A 22,516-nucleotide genomic window follows, 5' to 3' on the forward strand; every position below is an offset into this window, starting at 1 on the left:
TTTTGTTGCCAATACTTTACCAAAGAAAATTGTACAAATAAACAAGTGTCAGGATATCTGTGTTTTATTTTGTTGTTTTTGGGACTTTGGTTTGTTAATGTCATGGAAAACAGATATAGGTAGGTGATTTGTGGATATAGTCATAAAATAATAAATGAAAACTTTCCTGTACACATATACTCTCCTGTCTATTCATATATAAAAATGCGTAAGTGTATATTATATTTTTGGACAGAGAGAATATATTTTTTGGCATAGAATAAGTTTTTGTTTTATTTATATATTTATTTTCAATTAAAAGCATACTTTTTGAATTTTGCCGCCTATATTTCAGAGCATATTTTTTGAGTTTGCCGACTAAAATTCAAAACTTACGTTTTAAATTTGCCACCAAATTAAATTAGTTTCGGCCCGTCCGCATTTGGCGCAAGAAACTCTTTCCCAAATATTTCTATGGGACTTACCTTACTAGAGGGTTATGTACTGTACTCTCTTCTTTTTATATTTACTAACATATACAGATATGTCAAATCCAAAAATGTTTTAAAATGCGAAAATAAAATAACTTATATGATCTCTGGATAATATCAATCTTAAATACATCGGCAGTAAAAATTATGAAATATTAAAATCAGTTTATGCTTAATTATAAAAAGGGTACGATTTCAACAAGAATTCCAATATGATAACTGTCATTAGGTTTCTCATACTGTCAAAACATTGTGAAATATGAGGTCATTTAATCAATTTAAAACAACAAAAGATTAACTGAATATCTATTTTCTGCAGATGTAATACATAGTATTGATGAGTTTTAAAATTTACGCGAACTGTTATCAGATGTAACAATGGGTCCACCTTCCCCAATAGTGTTATTGGCGTGTGGATCTTTTAATCCTCCTACTAATATGCACCTTAGAATGTTTGGTAAATTATTTTAGAAAATTATTCTATTAAAAAGTATTTTGTTGGTGGACATATATGATATTTCAGACTCTAAAACAAAAATTATCAATCCTTTCCATGTGCCATACATTGTAGTAATATATTTTCATAGTCATTACAATCTAATGAACATCTAAATCAATATTGTAGAACTTGCCAGGGATTATCTTCATCGTATGGGACAACATGTAGTACTAGGGGGAGTAATATCTCCTGTTCATGATGGTTATGGTAAAGAAGATCTCATGCATTCCAACCACAGACTTGAGATGGTAAAATTGGCCTTACAAAATCATGATTGGGTCAGTTATTCTAATTGGGAATGTAACCAAGAGTCCTGGACTAGAACTAGAGAAGTTTTGCAATATCACCAAGTAATATACTACATTAAAATGCAAATGAGATGTAGTGATTGCATATTTGTTTTAGAATCATATAAATGCAGCAGTAAATGAAAGCATTAACAACCTTTATGACATTAATGAAAATGAATTAAGGTGGATTCCAGAAACTATTAGAAATGGTGATACTGGTCCTGTTAGAGTAAAATTATTATGTGGTGCTGACCTTTTAGAATCATTTGGGACACCAAGTCTATGGGCAAATGAAGATGTAAGGAACAGTTAAGTTTAAATATTCTCTTATTATTAATGTATTTTTCAGTTAGAAGAAATTGTTGGAAGGCATGGGCTGGTAGTTATAACTAGATCAAATTCAAATCCTGCAGAATTCATTTACAATTCAGATTTACTGACAAAATATATGGTAAGATATTTGTTCTTTTAGTTTTTCTTTTTTAATATGTTTACTTTTTGATTTTCTTGTTATCCTGTAGAAAAGTAATTCCTACTATATCTCTTGATGTATTGCAGCAAAGAGCTGATAAGTTTTTTATTTCAATAATTTTCACAATACCCCAACAATTCTGGTACTCCACTTCTGGTAATTGATGATTTTCTAATTGTGTTTGTAAGTTAGCGTAACCCAATATGAGTGCCCCTTCATCAAAAAGATGTATCCTTAAGAATATTCCAAAATATTTAATACATCAGACTCCACAATAGTATTGGAAGGCTTCACAATTTTAATATTTAGTAAAAATTAGTTCACAATATTATATTAAAACTCAGTAAATCTCATACCAAATTTAGCTTATATTGAGTAGTTGAGTCTTGATATGCTCCAAACCTATATTAGCATGCAAATCTTTTTTTTTACGAATTAAAAGAGACAAAGTTTATACATTCAAGAAAGAAAACATTTACCTTGCCAACTACTCAAAGCCTATTTAAGAGTCATATATTTAAGTCAAAGTTGATGATGTGTCTGTATACATGCCTACAATTAGGGGTCCCACAGAATACTGCTCTTAGATCACTTTTTGACCTGATATTCACTGCAGGTATTCCTCAAAACAATGATAGATCAATAACTTCTTTTACAAACAATACTTTCAGAATAATATCAAATTTAGATCCTACAAGCATAAAAACCTGCAATATTACCTAGACTTACACCAAAGATTAAGTCTGCTATTAGCAAACAATGTCAGACTCAAATTAAAATTATTTTTTATGCTATTTGCTTATTACTAATTATATATATTATATAATCCATTCTAAATTTGTAAGAAATACAGTAAATAAAGAAATCTACCAAATAATTTTACCAAAAGACTTGAATTATGGGTGTAACCTTATATAATTAGAATGGAAAATATAGCTGCAGTTCCATCTTATACTTGGGAGAGGATTGGATATCTTGATTACTGGATGAAATTACTTATTTAATTACTATTAAGTTACCCCGATTGCTTTCTGTTTACATATTTATAACATCAGGATTCTATTAAAAATTGACTCAATACTAGGCCAAATATTTATATAAAACTGCTGAATCTACTTCTTCTTTTGGTGCCTATCCTCTGTGGATGTTGGCAATCATGTTGGTCCATACAACTTTGTTGACAGCTGCTCTAAATAGATGTATAGTAGTAATTCCTGCCCACTGTCTGATGTTCTTCAACCACGATGTCCTTCTGCACCCTTGAGATCTTTTGCCTTCTATCTTGCCTCGTAAAATTAGTTGAATTAATTCTACAACCTATTGGGAGTATTTAATATAAGCTAATTTACCACTAAAATGAAGGCATTACTCAGAAAGATAAAGATTTGTTTAAATTATAGATCTTATATAAAACATAATAAGGTTTTTCCTTCTTATTTTGCATTTAGTTGTTAAATAATAACATTTTAATACAATATTAAGAAGACTGTTTTTAGGCAAACATCACAATTGTAACAGAATGGATAACCAATGAAATTAGTTCAACTAAAGTAAGGAGAGCGCTCAGAAGAAATGAATCAGTCAAGTACATTTTGCCTGACAAAGTTGTAGATTATATTCACAAAAATGGTTTGTATGGATCACAAAAAACCCTGTAAGTATCAACAAATAATTTTTTGTTATATAATAAATTAGCAGATTCATCTTTTAATTTATAAATATAACAAAATCAAATATAATATTTATCCCAAAAGGTCAATATTTTATCTCAACTCTCTCTTTTTTGAGTCAGTTTCTTTTGCTTGTTCCTGTTTTTAATAATATTATTTTTTATCTCTTTGTGTTTTCCCTCGTTTTTTGTTCTGTGTTTAAGCACAAATGAGGAATTGATTTTTATAGTAATATTTGTGTCATTTCGAGAAAAATCCGCATCAGTTTCTACAATAGAAAAAAAAATATCCCACCTGAATCAAAAGAAGAATTCAGAGAATGGGTAAATACAAATGGAATTGCAACAAGTAAAGCAACTACAATTACATTGATTGGATATGTTATTTCAAATGTTTTTTGAGGTTCTAAATGGAATTCTTTTAATTTAGTGCCTTCCAAAGGTCAAGGTCAATAAGCATGGCTTTGGTCAGTGGTATTACAAAGGGAGGGAAAAATATTGAAAACAAAAATTGCTTTTGTTAGCTGATACAGAAGGTTTTATATTAACTTTATATCGATTTGGTTTCTTCATCTTTACATTATTTTTGTTTGCTGTGTGATTAAGAACTTCTTCCCTTTATAGTGATTTTAAATGCCTCCTTTCATATATTTAGTACATATCACGGTGGTCCGATAAGTACATAGCGTCATCGCTCGATGGCGTCACAGAGAAATCTACTATCAGGTAATACATTCTCATAGACAGCTAATGTCAAAATTTCAGCCGAATTGGATTCGATAATTTTATTTTGACCACCTGTGGAAGTGGGTGTATCCTCGGATTTTAGAAAAATGGAAAAAGAGCAATATCAGTCGGTGATAAATCCTGTACGGTGACTGCTTTCCGACGGCGATCGTCAAACATGGGTTTAACGAGTTTCAATGTGGTTGCACGTTGCTTTTTGATGAGTCACGCCCAGGTGTCCTAAAAACGAGGAGGGCCTTACACGCTGTTGTGCAGTCAATCAACTTTTACGCGGCACCAGTCTGGAGTGGGGCGGTAGAGATACCGACCTACAAGGGGCTCATGATACGAGTGGACAAAACGAGTCTGTTCGGAGTAGCATGCACCTACAGGACTGCATCTGCGGCGGTCTTGTGGACTATCACGGGTTGTGTTTCTCTGCATGTGTTAGATGTGTTAGCAAAGGAGACATCTCTATGAGAGAACATTTGACGACAGCCGTAAAAGAAGAAAGGGAAATAACAATGGAAAAATGTCAAGAAGAGTGGAACAACAATTAAGGGACTGGGTGGATTGTGGTCACAGGTTTTAGGGCGTATCTTCATAGGTTCAAAAAGACAGATACATATAAATGCCTATACTGCGAATTCTATGACACTGTTATTCTCACAATGCTGGAGTGTAATAGATGGACAATGGAGAGAAACAGAATGTATAGAGAAATAGGTATGAACCGTGTAGCTGTGAGAGAGATGATCGTAAAGATGACGGGAAGTAGGGAAGGATGGAATAGTGTACACAATTTCATCCGAGCAGTCATTAAAAATAAAGAACAAGAAGATAAGCACCAGCCGGAACAACGACAGAGATAAAATCTAGATAAGAGAAGGGATTGCTCCGAAAGTGTTGTCAGCCTTACAACGGCCATCTTATTTTTCATAGTATGGTACATGTGACTGTCAACTGCGCACAAGTAGATGAGGGTGGTTTTAGTTGGTAGGCAGGATAACAGGAAGGCATCCGTTTGCAGGACCTCCTTCTAAGGGGAAATGGACTCTATCATGAATCCAACACACGTCAGCCATCCCTAGGGATGGGTTAACCTGGTAAGTTAACGCACCGGCTCACACTTCCGTCGTCGCCACGACCAAATCGGACTAATCGAACACCATATTCTCCAGATTTGGCCCCGTGCGACTTTTTTTATTTCCAAATTCGAAAAAGTCACACGCTGGGTAGAAATTTGAATCGAATGGGGGAGGTCATCGCCGCCACTGAAGTATATTTTGCAGACCTCGAGAAAACATATTTTTCAGACGGATAAAAGAAGTTGGACCATCGCTGGGTCAAGTGTATAGAGCTAAACGGACACTATGTTAAGAAATAAATTGCCACTTTTCCAAAATTTTCTTTTTTCTTTTCTGAGCTAAGTGCTTATCGGACCGCCAACTTTATTCATAATGTTATTAATTAAATTCCATATTTTTGTTGTTGAGATTTTCTTTTTGTGTTTTTTTTTTGACAGGCTGGTCTTATATAGTGTCTGTTAAGTGAATATTTTTTGTTGTGTAAATTCGGCATTGTTGTTTTTAGAACGAATCGATTATTATATCCGGACGACTTATCTCCAGCGAATACCGAACCAACGGACATGAAAATTTCTTTTAGTAGAAAAATCCCGCTCTCGGCGAGTTTTGAACCCACAATAAACCATTACTTGTTACAACATTATTTGTTTTTTTTTTTAATTTAGTTCATATTTTTAGCTTACAGAAGTGTATTTTTTTGTCAAAGCCATCTTATTATTTCTTAATTTCCATCATTTTTATGTTTCTTTCTTCTAGACAGTGGTATGCTTCATTATCTACGTGTTCGGTGACTGCAGTAACTTGATTTTCTCTATTCTATATTCTCTTCCCACTTAAGAAGCTTCTCATAAATTTTTATTACTAGTGTTTTACTTTTATTTGATTTACTTACGTTGACTCCTTTATTTGTACTCTTATTGATTTTACTGTGTATTAGGGAATTTATAACAAACTTTTTCTACATTATCAAAGCCACCTCTACATCACAAGCTCTGCTATTAGAATTGGCAACGTTGCAATGGCGGTTTAAGGTAGGCCGATATGCCGTAGATTGATTACAGCGCATCCTGACAAATTTTGATATGTAATATACAAACCTACAAGGAAATAGACATACATGAGAGTTCAGTGACTACATTATACAAACTAGAATATATATATATATATATATATATATATATATATATATATATATATATATATATATATATATATATATCTATATACATATATATATATATATATATATATATATATATATATATATATATATATATATATATATATATCTATATACATATATATATATATATATATATATATATATATATATATATATATATATATATATCTATATATATATATATATATATATATATATCTATATATATATATATATATATATATATATATATATTATATACAGTGCTCTTTATATAAAACTATCCATCTTAAATAACTTTTAAACTTCTAAATTTTAGGAAAAACGTTAAAACACATCAATTAATATTTGAAGGGGAATTTTTTAACAATTTTATTACAAATATATAGAATGAACATTTCACTACTAAAAATTTTTACAATAATTGTTCAAAATGACTGCCATTCACTTCCATACAATAGTACAATCTATTTTAAAATTCTTCTCTGACATTTCTTAACACGTCTGCATTTAGTGGTCGACATTCATCTTCTATTCTTTGTCGTAAATCATATTCTGGTTCAGTCCGGGGTCTGGTCACCTGAGAATCCGGTGACCTAGATGGCCAATCTACCATGTGTCCTCTTCTACCTATCCAACGAGCGGGAAAAGTTTCGTTTAAAAATTGTCGCACAGGTAGGGCAAAGTGTGGAGGAGCTCCATCATGTTGATGGCGCTCCTCCAAATACAACCAAATCTTCGGAAAGGTTATCATAATTTTCTACTATTGTTCTAATACGACCAACCACTTGCTTAAGTAACTCAAGAATACTCAAGATACGATGCACCATTTAAGTTTCCAGTGATAAAAAAGGAGAATCCAAATATAAAATTAAAAAAAGGGGGAAGTAATTAAAAAATAATAAAAGGATTATACGAGGAGTAAGTAAGTAAATATGACATAATGTTTCCTCCTTCAAATATTAATTGACGTGACAATGAATACAGTTCAGTTGTATGAAAACAGTGAATACAGTTAAATCTCCACGTTGTCAAATGCAAATCCAAACAACACATAAATAGAGGTAGCTTTGAACATATCGTTTTATGTAACTTCAATATAACCTAAAATGTTCTATTTTCTTGCTTATTGCTTTCTTGGAAAACAGTAAGTATTTGCACGTTCCCAACTCAGTATTCCTTACACCTTCACCGACAGACATCACCATGGACTCACCGAGTCCCAAAAACTGCATGTCCATTTGTGATAACAACCTATTCTCGAGACAACAATACGGCACACGCTTATCGATTGACACCGTTGACAGCTTCGTAAAGCCTGGCTTGAAACATCCTGGCCAAGCTGTCAAAGTTGTCAAAGAAAGGCTCAAAGTACATACCATCGTTAACAACCAACCTGAACAGAAGGTATGTAAAGAAGAGAAAACGAAAAATAGCGATAAATACAAGGGCGTTGGTAAAGATGAAGACTATTTTAAAACTAAAATAAATGACAAACATAGTGACTTAACTAAAGACAATGTTAAATGTAAAAACAAAGACAAAGATAGTGGTAATACTAAAAATAAAGATAAAGATAGTAAAAGTATTAAGGTTTCTAAAAGTTTAGCTAATTTTAAAGAGAAAGATCCAAGTGTGAAACTCAAGTGTAGTGAAAGTATCTCAAACTTAAAAGAAAACAAATTAGATAGGGAACAAGTTAAAGCTAATGAAAATCTTATTAAATTCATTTTCACTGAGAATGGTGTAAAGTTTATTAGTGATATTGAGACAATAGTATAACAGTGGTTTGTTTAATATAATACGAACGTGATAACTACGCCACAGTTATACAATCACTAATTACGCATTTAATGTATGTGCATGTATCTATGTCATTTATTTCCAACAAATGTCTTCCTTCAGTAAGACCTAACGTAATTTAAATAATATTAACGTAAAAGCCTAGCTTTATCTGATCTACTTTAAAAGTTTTTTAAATTATAACTTTGTAGTATTTAGTAAGTGGCTTAATTGTTGGATTAGATGTGCGCAACCGCGCCTACTCTACTCGATCTCCACAAAGTATCTACCGCACGTATGTCTTTCATCAAAAAATTTGAAGGTAGAGATGGACTAATGTGTGATATTTCTACAACAGGTATCCAATATATTGCGCACTCGTTATAATTATAGAAGTACCAGTACAATAGTTGGGAACAGCAGTTTACTTCGTCATTATCGTTGTATGTGTATGAAGTAGTGAAATAGTTTCCTATTCCTTTTTGCACTGTAATATCACATCCTGTTGAATGTGACGAATTTATTTTTCACCCGCCTTGATTCACTAATGATTCAGCTGTTCCCCTATCTTATTGCCACCTGTGATTATCTTTATCAAACCTTGAGAAAAGTATTCTTTAATAGCTTTGATGCAGTAATGGCAGCTATTGTGCTATGTCTTATCATCAATTGTAATCTCCCGTTAAGGTGTATTTCTCTGGCCTCGCTTTCACAAAGGGTAAAAACTTCTTTCGCATCTCTGGTGGCTGCTTATTTGGTTAATATTTATTCGCACATGTATCTATAAGGTATTATCTATCAACCATTTAGTATGGGCTTAAGAATTTTTCCTCTCAATCTCTTTTGTATTAAGTGCTGACAAATACCTACTCAGTTCACAGCATTTCCTCCACAAAAGATGAACTTGGCATGACAATGCCAGACGTTCAAGAACATCAACATTCATAACCACTACACATCTGCTAAGATGTATAGAACATAAGAAGCATAGCTTTTATCAAACGTGTTATTAACTTCTGTTAACTGTGCATTATATGGATTACTCCTAAAACACATTCTAAAATTGCTATGAAGCGGTATTGACTCGTTGATTGATTATCAATATTTAATAGGCATATAGAAGGTAGGCTCCTTTATATTCTCTTTCCTTTGTGTTTCAATTTTTAATTTGTTAAAGCATTTGAAGTTAGACAAATGGCATCAAGATAAATTGCGGGAAAAAATTTTATACACCGATAATGCGGCCCTTTAAATTGAAATGACAGTAGATTTTTAGACTTTCATAGTAAATGCGTGTGCGCCATATGTTAAACTCCGACAAAATATATGTCTTTCATTGTATCGAGGTGTAGCAATGGTAAAGTAACAGTTGAAATCGCAATACATCTCAAAGTTACCGTATTTAAAGTAATCCAACAATTAATATACTGAATAAAACAAAATATATTTTAATATCTTTAAACAAAGTTAATTACACTCAAGAGGTATTTTGTATAAAGGTACTTTGTTATCGGAATTTGCTTTCTCCTGAGATTTAATCTGCAACTGTGGCAGACAGTATCAAAGGCGATGCGAAATCAAACGTAGATATCACTTCGTATCGTTTCCGTCAAGTGGTTGACTAGCCTAGGTCACATCCGCTCCCGCATCGCCTTTGATAATGTCTGTTGCAAACGAAACATCAGGAACAACGGCCTATGAACCCTATAACAATGTACCCTAGATGCACTGTTTATCAATTTACAATAACCAATTCCAGTAAATGATATTTATTAAGTGATATAAATTTTTATCAGTATTAAAATAATGATTAAATCGTAAGTTGAATGTTTGTGATATAATAACGTTCCTCTTTTTCACGTAGTTTCAATTTCAAAAATAAATTTTACACAAACAACGAAGTGTTTTTTGGTAATTTAGTTACTTTTGATTTGATTCATAGACTGATTTAGTTGGGACATCAATAACACGGTTATTTTGCTAATATGTGGAACTGTATTTTGTATAAAAATATTTTAAAAATCAAGTATAAGCACAGTGTATGTCGAACATTAGTGTACATTTGCATCATTGATAAAGATAATTATTGTCGTTCTTTCATGTTGAGCTAGCGATTTGTTAGAACTGATTATCGACCAATCGTTACACAGGAAGGAGAGACTAATAGTAAATTGTATTCTAGACAACACTAATCGTGGTGTCCTGTATTCGATATTTTAACGAGATAAATAAATTGATTTCAACAAGAGTCGTTACACCGAGTTGAATTATGTAAAGGAGCGATTTAGCCCAGCTCTATAACTATATTCATACTGCGATTTAATTAGTTTGAGTACTTTTGTATTCTCAACAATAACAGGTAATGAAGAAATCACTAAATGGGAAACAGAGGAGAAGGTTCAAAGATGAAAGAATATAGAGAAGAATTATATAACAGAATATTTCAGCAATGAGAATTCACGTAGAAGAAAGAATGTCATCTAACGAATAGAAAATCATCCCCAGCTCATGATAAACTATATGTAAAAAATACAAATACAGAACCTGTTCAACAACATTTAGAACATGAGAGTTTATGTACACACGTATGGACAGAATATATCCGATCATCAAAGAACAGCTAGATGAAGATAATAGACAATCATCCCCAGCTCATGGTAAACTATATGTAGAAATACAAATACAGAACCTGTTCAACAATATTTAGAACAGGAGAGTTTATGTACACACGTATGGACAGAATATATCCGATCATCAAAGAACAGCTAGATGAAGATCTATTAAGTGTCAATGCAAGAAGCTAGGAATGTAAATTTCTTGTCTGCTTTAGATATTAAAAAGAGGGATTAAAGACAATGATCTGCGAATCGTAGAATAAGCCAATTGGCTGCAGTATATAACAGACTGCAGTATATAACAGGTTACAGGGTTTATAACAGACGACTTCCGAAAAAAAAAACGAAAGGTATCAACGTTAGATTAAAAACGTACCCACTTTTGTTTCATATTCACACTAAAATCATTGTCCTTATTGTGGTAAATTATGGTGAATCTGAAGCAAAAGTGAGTACGTTCTTAATCTAACGTTGAGACCCTTCGTTTTTTCCTGCCACGCCATTTTAAATGCGTAATTTTAAATCCTTGCGGAAAATTTTTTAATTATACATTCCTAATTATCTCTACTATTAAATTTGTCTGTCCGGTATTTCAGACTCTATTAGTGAACGTGAACCAATACACTCTATAGTAAAAGCCACAGTTAGAATGCAGTGTTGGTCTTACGGCACGCAGCGATGCCGTTCATGTCGGCACAGCAGTAGGTGTGTGTGGTAGTTTGGGGATAGGCTAAGAAATCATGACCGTACGCGCTTCGTTTCAAAAATCTTTACTCAATAATTTAACTGAGTTAAATAAGAGAATAAACAAAAAAAAACAAATTAATTATATAAAAAATGCCTGTATACATAAAATATCTAATACCTCATAAATACTTATAGTCCGTCTAATTTACTTACCGTTGCATGTCATTATCATTGCCATCTAAGATGACATAGTTGCCAAAGTATAAAAAAAATTCTGAATCCGTTTTAAATCAAATAGGTCACATAATTGCAAAAGTGGATTATACAACAAAACAAATTAATATTTAATGTAAATAAATAGAAACAAAACAAGAGTTAAAAAATAATCTTGTTAAAAACAATTTGAGCAGCTTGTATGCGTCGTATAAAGATGTTACGGCCTGAGAAATAGAACTCACAGTTGAAATATGTAAATTTAAAGCTGCAGCTACACGCTAAAACAAGAATGTATATTTTAAGCATCTACAATAATATACAAAACATACATTTACATACTTCTCTAATAGCAGTCAAGGGTAGAATGGGGTCGTTATTATCACGTTCCTGTTCAAAATAATGAATCAAAGAAGCTATCATCTCTTTACAACGACTATTTAAATTCTTACGTGACATTTTTGAAATAAAACACACTAATTTTGTTCTAAAATTAAGATTTTATTAAATAGGTAAAAATATAAAACAAGAGGTATTCACTTTAAAATTCAAAATAATAAAGTACAAAAGCAACTGTCAAATAAGTATTTCCAATTTATGCCAAAATATCGCCTTCGTTCGATTGCAGTTATAGTGTGTTCCGAACAAATGTTCTTCATAAAAACGCTTTATAATGCATTTATACAAATTAAATGAAACATATTATTGTGTATTTCTTTAAGTTAACATTAATAGAAATCTTTAAATATTATTTCTACGCGTATATAATAAAATATGTTTAGTGGCTGTAATGCCAGTGTACTTGGCAAAGTGATTCTAGAAAAGAACATACCTACCGCCTAAATATTTCGTGTTGGTATCATGTGACCTCACGGGCTATGACGCGGATGACGTGCAACGGTAAGTAAATTAGATGAAATATATATACATATATACAAAAAAAATGTAACCTAAATGTAAAAAAGTAGTTTGCCCTATACGACACGATAAATATATATACATAAAATACACGAGAAGATCATAACTGAAATGTACTCTACGTACAGTACTAAAAAACAAATGAGCGTTAAATCTGAGATTTTTCTGGTTAATTAATACTAATAGCAATCCATATCTAAATCGTCCCCTATATTAATTATCACCGGTTCAGTATCTTTCTGCAAATTGTCCACCGCAAACATTTTTCTTCTACTTTCTTGACGTGGTTCACATAATTATGCCACTGCTCTCCAGATACGCGTTGGTAATATTCTTTTATTAACCGTTCTACCGTTTTTTCTTTAAAATCGACGTTATTTGAAGCCACATACCTTTTCACTTGACTCCACACCATCTCAATCGGGTTCAGCTCTCAATGGTAAGGCGGCAGTTTCAAATTCTGAACGCCATATTTTTCTGCAATTGTTTCAATTTTGTACTAGTCTCTAAATTCGGCCGCAGTATCCAGTAATTAACATTTTAGGTAATCTTCCTCGAAGAAAATGTTCTTTTCGATTAGCCAATCCTTGATTTGCCTGTTGTTACACCATTTTTTCGGGAAATCAAATTTGAGGGAGTGGTATGACGTATTATCCAAAACAACTTGCCTTTCGGCAAGTTTGGAATTAACGTCTTCTCAGACCATTCTTTATATAGATCCCCGTCCATTTTGTCGTAGTAATCAGCGGTTCAATTCTTGGCCAAGAAAGTTAATTCGGCCCATGTCACAAAACCAGTTTCGCTTCCAGCATGAAGAAAAACAAACCGAGGACCTCTTTGGATTGTAGCTTTCAGTCCAGTAGAGAGCCCTTTTATGAAGGCATCTCGTGGATTCTTGATCGTTGTTTCCCTCCCGTTGATCATCCTTCACTCTGTTCATTATGCTGTCGACGCGACGGTTGGTGGTATGTTTTCCAAAAAAAAAAATTATGGACAATTTTCCTTATTCGAGATTTCACTCCCTCATCGTAAGTATTCTCACGTGAATTGGACTGGAAACTGTTTTTCTTTCCTTTTTGTACCGGTTTCACCGGTAGTTCGACAAGCTGTCACCATTTTTTAAGTTCAGATGACAGTTCAATACATTTAACACCACAAGTTTTACTTGCATACTAAGAGTCATACCCTGTTTGAAATTGACGACAGATACTGTCAACGGCTCTATGATGTAGATATTTTCATCCGCTTGCGAAAATAAAATAGAACTGAGCTTTCATAGTTTTTGACAAGTTTTTGGTCTAACGGCCAGTACCCAAATCGACAAAGAGACATGTTTGCTTTGCGTGGACAATGGGAATTAAAACTGATTCGCTTCTCCTAATGACTTTATAATGATCTTTAGTTCCCAAAGAATGTGTTTACAATGGAAGCCATTGAAAATTGATAAATATAGATAAGCTATCGACAATGAGTTCTTGATATATTTTACTTGTTTTATAGTATTTTTCTTCATTTTATTGTTTAGTTCGACAATGCAACTCTCTTATTTATACATCGATGATTGAATCATGCTTTAGTTGAAACAATGATAATCTTTTATACAACCGTAGGCAATAATTGTTGTATGCGCGTATGCGCCGCTCGGGGCAAACCGGCAACGTGGTCGGCCGTTCTTCCGTAAGAAATATATTGCCTATCTTACCTGCACTGCATTCTAACTGTGGCTTCTAATATAGAGCGTTGCAACATTGTAATGCTCAAACACATTTATCCGATGTCAATTCTATAGGTATGCGGGAAATTTGAACTGGCACAATTTCATGCAAACGGATAGAAATGTTTCATGTTTCATAAACAACACTAATGTGTTTATTTTTCAATATTCTCGTGCATGGATTTAGATCTTGATATAATTATTAGAAAGTAAAGATGCCTGTAACTTTAATGTTTAAAAAATTTAGTAAGTTAGTATACAGAGGGTAATCATTGACAAAGATTATTTAGTATGAAGAAATTATAATTTTCGGTTATCGAGATGCTATCATATCTATAGAAAATGTGGACGACATTAAGCGTTGTTCAAAATAACTATCAAAAATAATAAACGGTTAAAAGAATTGATAAAATAGCCATGATTGTTTAATTAACACGTGGTATTTCGACACATTTGAAACAAAGTTGTAATTTAGTATTCCTTTATCAGACTATACTATGATTATCTGATCAGTATGTAGTGGTCAATTTAACATTACCCAGAGAGTCTTACACGCCAAAATATAAAAGCAATAGAGTTATCTTGACATATGTTTCTGAAAAAAAAAAACTTCATAAAAATGAAAATCTTGCAGCAAGTCTGCAGGAATATCATCTAGTGAGAGAGGAAGTACGACAATACCTAAAACAAGATTATATAACAGCATTCTCTTGTTCGTTGACGAAATTTGCGCAAAACAGTGAAACTTATACAACAAAAAACGTTTTTTACCCCAACTTACTCCTATGTATTACAAAACTTACTTGAAATTATTTAAACAATCTCTGCATGTCTAATGTATGCTACAATTTTTTTATTAGAAAATACGGAAATGTTTGGAGGATAGTATTTTTTTAATTTACTTTTTATTGAGTAATTAGAAATATATATTAGTCTTTTCCTGGTAAATACGTTAACGTCATCAAATTTGACGTTGACAGGTTCGCACAGTGTTGCCGTGTGTTATGATTAATCCAACTGTTCAGGTACGTGATGAATAATTTCCACGAGATAAAATAATCTAATCTAATAAAACGCTATGACGACATATCACAGGGAAACGCAGTTTGTCCGGGACGATAACTCCTAGCTCCACCTAGTAAAGAAATCTTTTTTTTTTTTTTTTTTTTATTAACATTTAAGATTTTTACAATCTGTTTTGCAGTGAGAACAATAAGTAAAATTTTTTGTCTTTACATGACAGGTAAGGTTATCCGTAAAATAGTCTATTTTACGGATTTAATATCAGATGTCGCTATTGCGTCCGTTTCGAAGCCATTTTATCGTTGCTTCCCAAAGACAGGAAAAGATTAATTTTCACGTTGAGAAAGCCTATGAATAACTGTTCTGATGAGCTTTATTAAAGCGAAATACGTATCAACAGATACATAGACTATTTTTGCGTGAAAGGAAATCTTGACTGTCTTTTTAATTTTATTTTTATTCGGATCTACTTTGTATGAGTACAAGAAACCAATTCGCTAACGATTTCTGCTTAGCTGAGGAGACATGTCGTGGAATGCAAATTTTAGATTCCCCATGTCTCTATTAACATCTTTATCAGCGTCTGTTATACCTTGCATTTATAGAAGGTTCAGATTAAGGCAGTTATCTGAATTGTGTTTCGAAACTATTTTACGGATTTAATATCAGATGTCGCTATTGCGTCCGTTTCGAAGCCATTTTATCGTTGCTTCCCAAAGACAGGAAAAGATTAATTTTCACGTTGAGAAAGCCTATGAATAACTGTTCTGATGAGCTTTATTAAAGCGAAATACGTATCAACAGATACATAGACTATTTTTGCGTGAAAGGAAATCTTGACTGTCTTTTTAATTTTATTTTTATATTTATTCGTTTATTCGATCGTTTTGTCAACGATCAAACGAAGAAAACTCGAATATTTGGGTCACGTGATGAGAGGACATAAATACGCATTACTTCAAAATATAATGCAAGGAAAAATAGAAGGAAAACGGAATCCAGGCCGTAGAAAAATATGGCTGCGTAATTTGAGAGAGTGGTTTGGATGTACCACTAATGAACTCTTTAGGTCAGCTCTAAACAAGGTCAGGATAGCCTTGATGATTTCCAATCTCCGATAGGAGTGGCACAATAAGAAGAAAAATCCACAAAAATAAATAGAAATCGTGATGTGTGCCTTTCTAGATATAGAAGGAGCATTTGAAGACACTCAAGCAAGAAGTACAGATAGTACAACAACCAAGTGGAAGGCAGAATTGCTTCGTACACGAGTGGTAGAGATGGTAGGACATTCGTGTGTGGATCATTTATTGATGTAGAAACAAATAATGGAGAAAAAGTAAATCTGGGAAGAAGCCTCCATTCTCTTTTCATAGATTTAATGAAAGCCTAGATGATAGTGTACCAAAAACCAAACTATGGGAAGCAATGGAGAACACACATAAGAAATTGATTATTTAAAGTTATCAAGGAGATATATAAGAATACAACGATCAAAATAAAAACAATAGGATTTCACATAATTAAGGTTCTCAAATACGGTTATTCTCCCTCACCTACCTTGTTTAAAATATATATTAAATATGAATTGATAAATTGCAATAAGAAGTATCACGGAATAGGTATACCATTGGACAACATAGAACTAGATACATTACAATTCGCTGATGATCAGATAATACTGGCATTGGTGCCAGTATATGCCTAGATAATACTGGCAAAAGATGACTTGAAATAAATGGCAACAAAATTACGATAGGAATACCAAATGGTAGGACTAATATTAAATCTGAATAAAACAAAATACTTCAGTACAGGCGAAGAGATCTAATTTTAGGCGAAAACATTAGAATAAGGAGATGTGAAAACTATAGTTGCCTATAAGCAAAAATTAGTAAAGAAGAAGTAAGCAAGAAATTGATAAAAGAATAAAGCAAGGAACAAAATCACTAAGCAGATTAAGTAATATATGGTGGCACAAGAATATCAGCAAAGGAAGGAAAATACATAAGGAAAGCAGCGTAGAATTGGAAACCAGCCGAGAGGAGGAAACATGGAAGACCCAAAACAAGCTGGGGAACTAACACTTAGAAGGCAGTGAGCGGGAGAATGTCTAAGCAACAGCAGTAACAATCTCGCCAAACTTCAAAGACTAGCTTGTGTATGCATTACAGGTGCAATTGAATTAATCCTTGATCTCGCACATCGTCGTCAAAGGCGTAAAAATAAAGACCGTGTATAGGAAGACCAAAGAACGAATCAGTAGACCCCATTTTCAATTCAGTTTTGATGAAGTCAGGTCTGGGGCATGCCCCAAGGCGACATGTCAAAATAATATAATTCTGTATATGAATTTACTACAAAGCTGCAAAAACAAATGGAAAAATGAGACAACGGGACACCAGTACGAGCCTCTTCTCAATAAAGAAACACTCATAAAGCCTGGACAAAATATCAAGCATATTTCAAGCGGTAACTCACAATATAGGAAGAAAAATTCTAAAAATTCATTTATTCTTAAGACGGGAGTAACAATGTAAGAACATTAGAAGAAACAGTGGAACAATATATGCATTTTATTTATACAAGAATGCGGGCTGAGTTTGTATTAGCTTCAATATAGTATCTCCATCAGCACAATAGTTTCCCAACACCTTAGCATGTTACGTTCGATCTCTCGATGTCGTCCTTAGGCCATATTTCCTTATTCTTCCATTAATGCTTCTAATTGTTGGAGACTTTGGGATGTATTTAGTCGTTTCCGAGTAGGTTTGTTTAGCAAATCGCAAACGTGTTAGATAGTATTCAATTCGGAACTAATATCAGGTTAACTCATTGTTTGAATATTTTGTTTGAAAAAACAAAGGAGCTAGGCATGGGCGCCCATATATCAAAATCCAGGGGGGGGGCAAGTCAACTCAAATTTTTATTTTGATCCATACAACTTAATAAAAACTAAAATAGCCGATTGCAAAAATGCAAAAATATAAACATGATTTACAAACAGTAAAGAAATATCAGAAAAGTAAAAGTAATCTTAAACAAAAAATTATTAACAATATATTTTATGGTATGACTTTATACATACAAATTTTATTATACAAAATTTTTTATGTAGGAATAAAAAAATCAATTTTAAGCAAGGATGTTAAAAAATAGTAATAAAAAAAAGCAGGTACTCTGAGATACGAAATGCAACACAAGCAATAGTGTAGTTTAAATAATATGTAAGTAACATAATATCTGAATTGAAAAATTTCATTTACTAGGAAATTAAAACAAATATTCAAAACTGTACTACGTTGAAAGGGTTAGGGTAGGGTGTACACCCTTCTACTACCATGCTTAGCCGAAATTGCATAAATAGTCAAATGTGTGCAATCTTCAAATACTTCGCTGGGTGCCAACTTATTTATATTTGACATTAAAAATTTGTACTATGTTGTTAACAATTGAAGAAATTTAATTAAAAATTTATTTGTTATAATTTATTATAAAAAAATTAACATTTTTTTTTCAGTTAGTATTGTATGTATTATAATTTATTGAAACGAATAATTTCCCAATAGAATCTAAAATGGTAAAATGTTAAACCCAACAAAACGTAAAAAGTAAACTTGATATTGAAGGCTAGTGCTCTGTATCTTGTGAAAATAAAAACTGAAGGTTTCTGGGCTTTTATCCAAACTCATCTATTACTTTTTTAATAAAATTATTTCGATTGTTTTCTATTTTATTTCTATGAACGCTTATCATACATAGTCCATCTAATCTTTGTTCACTTATAGTGGACCTAATCCAGATTTTAACCCTTCGAAGAGTTGAAAATGATCTTTCAATCGTGCATGTAGTGGGAGGAAGGCACAGAGAAATTTCTATAGCTTGGGCTATAGCTGGGTAAAATAAGCAATGGTCTAGTAGCTCTATCATTGAAATATCTTCTACATCTAAATTGGTTTGATTTTTCCAATAATAGAGCCACAATAATGCCTGTTCTTTTAGATTAGTAATTTTGTATAAATTATTTATGATTTCTATTATTTTGGCGAGGTCTTCTTCAGTTAATTTTATTATGTTTTTGGGATGCAAGTTATACAATAACATACCAGGATTATTGTCTTCTGAAAATCTGACACCAACAGAACTAATTAAAGAATCTAGTTACGGAATAAATAATGACACTATAAAAAAGTCTTCAGCGGAATTAACCGCATGGTTTGACCGTTGTGTTTGCTTTCTAGGAGCTATTCGTGGTTTTTCAAGGGTAATACTTAGAGATTCGGCATCATTTGTACTCTTTTCAAAAATTGTTTTAAAAGTTGTTTCCGCTTCTTGTCTGTGCTTTGTTATCATATCAAGAAATAACTGTATATGATTTTTAACTGCCAGCATATCTATTGATTTAGTTTGTAAAATGTTTACTATGGGTTCTAAGAAAGAGGAATATTTGGAAATCAAATTTAGGGAAATTATAAAAGTGGAATCAGATGTGGCACATGAAAGCTGCTGTGCTCTTGATCTTGTTGAGCAATTAAATTTGTTATCTGCTATTATTGTTTCTAAAACATTTTTGATTTCAATAAAATTTTCTGAAAATATTCGAATAGATTTGTATTTTGATGACCAGCGAGTTTCGGATAACAAAGGCATGTTTGGTGCTAATCGACGTCTCAAAGTACTATCACGAAAAAATTTGATGACATCTTTAATAATTCCCACACAATTCTGAATTTCTCTAACTGTATTTAAATCATTAACAACCAGATTTAATTTGTGTGAGGCACAATGAAAAAATAATGCTTTGGGATGTTTTTCTCTAATTATTTTTTGAACACCACTCTCTTGACCAGCCATAGTCGCGCATCCATCAAATCCCAACCCCACCAAGTTTTCCAATTTAAATCAATTTTTGAAAGAAATGTTAAAATTTCAAGTGCTATTGATTTAGCATTTAATTCATTTAATGGTATGAAACCCAAAAAATGATAGGGGGGGCAACTGCCCCCTCTTGCCCCCCCCCTATGGGCGCCCATGGAGCTGGGATCAAACATTCTTGAATTTAAAAAAAAATCGCGTTCACGACGATATTGTATAAAAGATAATTAGTTATGGTTATCTGTTGACACAACCACAAAATCATTTTTAAATATTATTGTGTAGCATGTATGTTTTTTGTTTCAGGCCTCTTTAGTGCGACCTGCATGTCTTTAGTTTCTTTCCATATAAGTATCTGTGGTATGCTTGTAAACTACAAGGTGATAATTCAAACTGTGTATGCTACAAATTATGTTTTAGGCTTTTTAGATAGAAAAAAAAAATACCATCACAACTAATGTTAAAATAATGACTTTTATCCTAAGTGATTAAATATTGTAAGTTAATTTGTTGATTTTTTAAATTTCCTTATTGTACTTAAACTTTTATTAAACTGTTATTTTATTTGTTTTTTAATAAAAGTGTCTGTTTATTTTAATATGAGTTTTATTCATGTCACTATTTATGTCAAGTTTGTAGTTTTTACCCGAAAATGTGGTTTTTCGAAATGATTTTTTACTTTTTTTGTAACGGAAATATTTTTTAATTAAAGTTCAAAAAGTGGTCATGTTTTAATAAAATCAATGACATTTTTTTCCCAATTAACTTTTTGAAATGAAAATTTGGGAGCATATTATTAAAGAAGACGTGACTTATATGATACACACACGTATATATAATACATCCGTTAGAAAGGTAAAAATGAATTGGGCAACTAAAAACAGGTGAAAAACCTGGAACGCGGTATACGCATAGACTTGAAATATTAATTTATTTTAAATCTATGTGTATTCGCTCCGTGCGTGACTGACGCGACACCTACCGCCTTCAGCTGACAGTTTTGGACCTACCAATTTTCAGGTTAAACATATGACATGTTTGACATTTTTAAATACAGGCGAAATTGACAATTATTAATAATTAACTTTTTAATTATATTTTTTCAGTTTATGTACAAAATAAATGTAGTATTAAAAACTGGGTTTCTCAAAATTCATCATAATATATCTTTTTAACCCCAAACGGAAAAGAAAGGGAAAAATCTAGTACTGGCTAATCAAGTTTTTTACGTGAAAGAGCATATAATTAAAAACAGTAATAGTAAAAGTTATGATATAAAAGCTAAAGTCATCAGGCACTCTGCAGTTAGCTTGAAGCCTTATAAAATATCATTTAAGGTAAATTATTGAAATATTTCCTATTTCAATTGCATAAAAATGAGGTTATGTGATATTTACTTTTTCATATTAATAGCCCGGATCCATCTTTTTCTTTTCTCTAATTTATATGTAATCTTTGGGAACCTATAAAAACTACACTTACTATTTTTGCTATTATTAGCACAATTAAATACGCAATTTGTATTTGCACACATTTTTGATAAAATTTATGCGTAAAAAGGTAGGTCCAATTTTGTCACATTTCGCCGCTACGCACGCTGGCATCGTTTCAAGGTACCCCTACCATGGTCACGCACGGAGCGAATACGTCGCGTCGGTGCAGAGCGCACGCTTCCATAACAGTATACAAACATAACCTAAAATTGAAATATTTATATTATGTTTTAAATATATGAACAGTCTGTATTGAAAAATTTATAACTGATACATTCTTATTGCGTTACAAAATTCTGGATTTTTTTATATGTTGGTATTTGTCTTTTAGAAGTTTATTGTAAATTACTATTTTAATGGGAATAAGCCACAATTGAAGGTAAAAATAAGTTGATTGACGTTTCAATTTCCACTTCGGAAATTGTTCTCAAAATACAAACATTAATAAATTATAAAATGTGTTAAAATCCTTTATAAAAGGTATATAATTAATTATATACCTTTTATAAAGGATTTTAACAATTTTTTTGTGATACATGGTATACAGCCAGCTACAGGAACTTAGTTTCCTTGTGGATATTGTTATGTTTTATAAGTCTTCTAATTTATTGTTTTCATTTATTTATTAAAGGTTCTATTTATAACACTTATAAATTTATTAAAGTCTTTATTACTAATCTATTTACACGAAAAATTAACTGTTTCTTCCAACAGAATTCCTTCTTTAAATATAAAACACAGTTATTCGAATGCGGTGGTTTATCATCGAAGACCCCAGACTGGTTTTTATCCGGCCTGCCTGGAGATTTCGAGTCGCGGG

At 32.1% G+C, this 22,516-nt stretch overlaps 1 protein-coding gene across 2 annotated transcripts; it reads left to right on the forward strand.

The window, feature by feature from the left end:
* The first annotated feature begins 587 nt into the window (after positions 1-587).
* Nmnat (nicotinamide mononucleotide adenylyltransferase) lies at positions 588-20,801 on the forward strand. Of its 2 annotated transcripts, XM_072522489.1 has the most exons (7): positions 588-927; positions 1,096-1,319; positions 1,375-1,557; positions 1,609-1,710; positions 3,228-3,385; positions 7,525-7,783; positions 20,510-20,801. In XM_072522489.1, exons 1-7 carry the CDS (start codon positions 849-851, stop codon positions 20,537-20,539), a joined length of 1,035 nt encoding a protein of 344 aa, XP_072378590.1. In that variant the 5' UTR covers positions 588-848; the 3' UTR covers positions 20,540-20,801. The 2 variants fall into 2 exon arrangements, with proteins under 2 accessions (XP_072378590.1, XP_072378591.1); XM_072522490.1 differs by lacking the exon at positions 7,525-7,783 and having other exon boundaries at positions 606-927.
* Positions 20,802-22,516: the final 1,715 nt, after the last annotated feature.

Source organism: Diabrotica undecimpunctata, chromosome 2, assembly GCF_040954645.1.
Source record: "Diabrotica undecimpunctata isolate CICGRU chromosome 2, icDiaUnde3, whole genome shotgun sequence".
NCBI lineage: Eukaryota > Metazoa > Arthropoda > Insecta > Coleoptera > Chrysomelidae > Diabrotica > Diabrotica undecimpunctata.

Coding starts and splice junctions, on each gene's coding strand:
- Nmnat (XM_072522489.1), top strand. CDS start 849: ATGGGTCCACCTTCCCCAATAGTGTTATTGGCGTGTGGATCTTTTAAT. Junction 1,711..3,227: donor ATTTACTGACAAAATATATG/GTAAGATATTTG, acceptor GACTGTTTTTAG/GCAAACATCACAATTGTAAC. Junction 7,784..20,509: donor ACAACCAACCTGAACAGAAG/GTATGTAAAGAA, acceptor TTTTTGTTTCAG/GCCTCTTTAGTGCGACCTGC.